The following is a 3,023-nucleotide window of genomic DNA, read 5'->3' on the forward strand; positions in this document are numbered from 1 at the left end:
AAGCTGATGTCGTTTATTATAGTAAAAACAAAAGTTTTGCATCATTGTCGGTATTCGTTTATGCATTACTGCAAATGACATGGTAAAAAGTTGAAATTGCGAAAATTGTGAAAATTTTATGGCAGTGTGGCTTCCTCGGTAGAAATGCCCATGTGACTGGCACGAATTGAAAGAAATTGCAAAAAGCGCCGACATTTTTGACATATTTAAAAACGACTTTTCCTGTTGTTATTGTATTAGCTAAGAACGGAAACATTTGAATGAGCATCCGCAACAGTACAGATCATATGGGTTTTGAAATGGTTGGCTTTGGTTCGTTTGCTACAGTAATGAAACAGTAGCCTCATTCGACACAACAAAAGAACACAAAAATAACAATGGCTTGGCTTTTAATATGAATCACATTCACTATACACACAGAAATAAATTACAGGTACACTGGCATTTAAAATGCCGACTTCCATGCTATAATATGACAAATACATTGTATTCATAAGATATATAAGAAGCTGCCTTCGACCTGACGCGGTCTGAGAAAGTACGTCAAATATTTCGTTACTGGCGGTACTTTGCTTTCGCAATTTTGATGCATTTTGCACGGAACGATCTCTCCGTGTATCTCCGTCTACACATCCGAATTTCCTTCAAAAAGTTTTCTTTGTTTACGCAGCATTTTTCAAAGGACATGGAGAAGCTGACAGCGCACTGCGTAATCTTGGATATGAAAGTGTCTAAGTTCCCGGATTGGACCTCGCCGCCGGCGGTGTGAACACTGTTAAGAATGCGCTGACTGCTGTAAAGACTGCATGACATCATCTTCCGGGCTGTTCGCTGTCCCACCCTGCAGCATCTGGCCGCTGTGGGTCGGAATCTGTGGACCACGGGCTGTTCCCGCTGTAGCTGCCGCTGTAGGTACGGAGGAATGACGGATTCCGCTGAAAGAAAAGGGAGATAACGTCAGTACTTCCGTCGGAAAAGCATGAACTATACAATATATATATCCATAGTAACAAATATCTTCTTGGTATACCAGTTTAAAATGGATTAGAAGATGCAAAAAAATAATTAAGATAAAATAAATCAATTTTGCGCAAAATACGGCGTAAAATTTTTCTCCTTATATTTTTCTGTTGATCACTCTATCAAAAGTTACATTTAAAATATGTGCTTGTAGTAAAATGGAAACATCAAAGGCTACGATTCCTGTGACATTTTCACGGTTGGCGGCGCGTGTAAAAGATTAAGACACCGATAAGACGGTTAGCGCGTCTTTAGAGGGATTACCCTTAGCGGTGGTTTCCGGTAACGTACGTCTCGCGTCGTCAGCCCATGCACTGTGTCAGTGAGACGATTGGTCCCGTACATCGGGTGATTGCCTTCCTGAAATCGCCTGATGTTTTGTCACTTTAAACGTTTTAAAACGCAAACTGAACTTAGCAAACCGCAAACGAAATAAGCGAAGTATCGGATAAAACATTTCAAAGTTATATAATTTTGAATATCGAGTTCTGTAATGTATGTTTAGTTTTAATTTTGTTTCATTGTAAGGAAATAAATAATGAGATATATAAAAAACAAAAACAAAAAAGTTTAAAATAGAAAGACACAAATTAATTCCAAAATAAAAAAAATCCTTCCACTAATTTTGATATATTACTTTTTAAAAATCTTGTTTTTAGAAATTAGGAATTCTTTGGAAGTTCCTTACATAAGAAAGGAACCTTACCTGATTTTATTAGCAGAAGACAGGCCAGAATCCCAACAGATGTCACAAGGGTCTTCATCTTGAATTTTTCTTACTCTTTTTCGGAAAATAGTTTCTATATCTGAATTTCGGACCGTTATTATACCGTTCTTTCCCTGTGCATGGGGCGTGGAGATCACGTCAATCGTTGTCGCTGACCAATCAGATCCGCCGCCAGTGGCTGTATGCTCCTCGGACGACGATCGCATCATAATTCTTACACCTCGTGACCAATATAATCTTGTTTTTTAATTGAATGGCAAAATCGCACCATACCATCCTGATCTTTTTGTTTGTTTGTTTGTTTGGTTTCCGGATGGGTGTGGGTAGATAGGTACAAAACAAATTTTTGTCGTTTTCTGAACACTTGCCTTCATAATTTTGTTAATATTAGAATAAACATATATTAAATATATAGCTATACGTGTATATAAATCTAAATTTTTCTCTTAAGAAATATTTCATATATATATTTTTTAAATAAAGATTATTAATTAAGGTCGCCTAATTTTATTAAACTGCGAATTATCCCAACATCTAGGCCAGATAAGGTTACAATATTTAGGTTACAAAAGATAGTTTTATCTGATAGTTTGTTTATATACTTAGAGTGACCAGTATTTGCATAACCTGACACATAAACTGATATAAAAGTCATATGTTTTGGTTTAAACCTCCCCCAATCCCAGAGGATCTTTTGTTTGCTATCCCAATCCCATGTACTATTGCATAATGTTGTGCTTTAACTCCATTAAACTCCAGGGTGTTTGTTAGGGAGATTATTTGTAAGAAATTACGTATGTTGTCACCACGTCAACCTGATTAACAGTTTCCCTGTGACTTTTTTCAACAATTGTCTTAAATGGGCATGGACACGATTTTAGTCAAATTTCATATATCTGTTTTTATTATTTACAATTTAAAATGCTTTTAGAATGCATTTCTAATGATCAAATTAAATTAGATTCAGCCGTAGAATTATAAGTAAGATACATGGCTTGTACCCTGTTTTGTTTACAAAAGTTCAATATATCATTAAAAAAAACTCCTTTTCAAGCTGATTTGTCTATCTTCTTATTCATTTTAAGCATAAATAAACAGTTCCTAACGTTTAACCAATATTTTAGGTCTAAAACTGGAATTTTCACCTCATTAACTTTCAAAATGTAGACAAAAGCTTTGTTTACATAGCAAAGAATTCTAAGCTCTGCAACTCGCTTAAAACTCAACCAGTGACTCTCAAATTTTGGTTTTTCTATTCAACATGCCTTACTGAAGC

At 35.6% G+C, this 3,023-nt stretch overlaps 1 protein-coding gene across 1 annotated transcript; it reads right to left on the bottom strand.

Moving 5' to 3' along the window:
• Positions 1-372: 372 nt before the first annotated feature.
• LOC105348059 (uncharacterized) lies at positions 373-1,891 on the bottom strand. Its single transcript, XM_011457328.4, has 2 exons — positions 1,727-1,891; positions 373-935 (listed from the first exon to the last, which is right to left on the bottom strand). Exons 1-2 carry the CDS (start codon positions 1,782-1,784, stop codon positions 556-558), a joined length of 438 nt encoding a protein of 145 aa, XP_011455630.3. The 5' UTR covers positions 1,785-1,891; the 3' UTR covers positions 373-555.
• Between the last annotated feature and the right edge of the window lie 1,132 nt (positions 1,892-3,023).

Source organism: Magallana gigas, chromosome 7 (assembly GCF_963853765.1).
Source record: "Magallana gigas chromosome 7, xbMagGiga1.1, whole genome shotgun sequence".
Lineage (NCBI taxonomy): Eukaryota > Metazoa > Mollusca > Bivalvia > Ostreida > Ostreidae > Magallana > Magallana gigas.

Excerpts from the sequence above, each read along its gene's own strand:
- LOC105348059 (XM_011457328.4), bottom strand. The coding sequence starts at position 1,784 with ATGAAGACCCTTGTGACATCTGTTGGGATTCTGGCCTGTCTTCTGCTA. Across the intron at positions 936-1,726 it reads TCTTCTGCTAATAAAATCAG|CGGAATCCGTCATTCCTCCG; the intron begins GTAAGGTTCCTT and ends CTTTTCTTTCAG.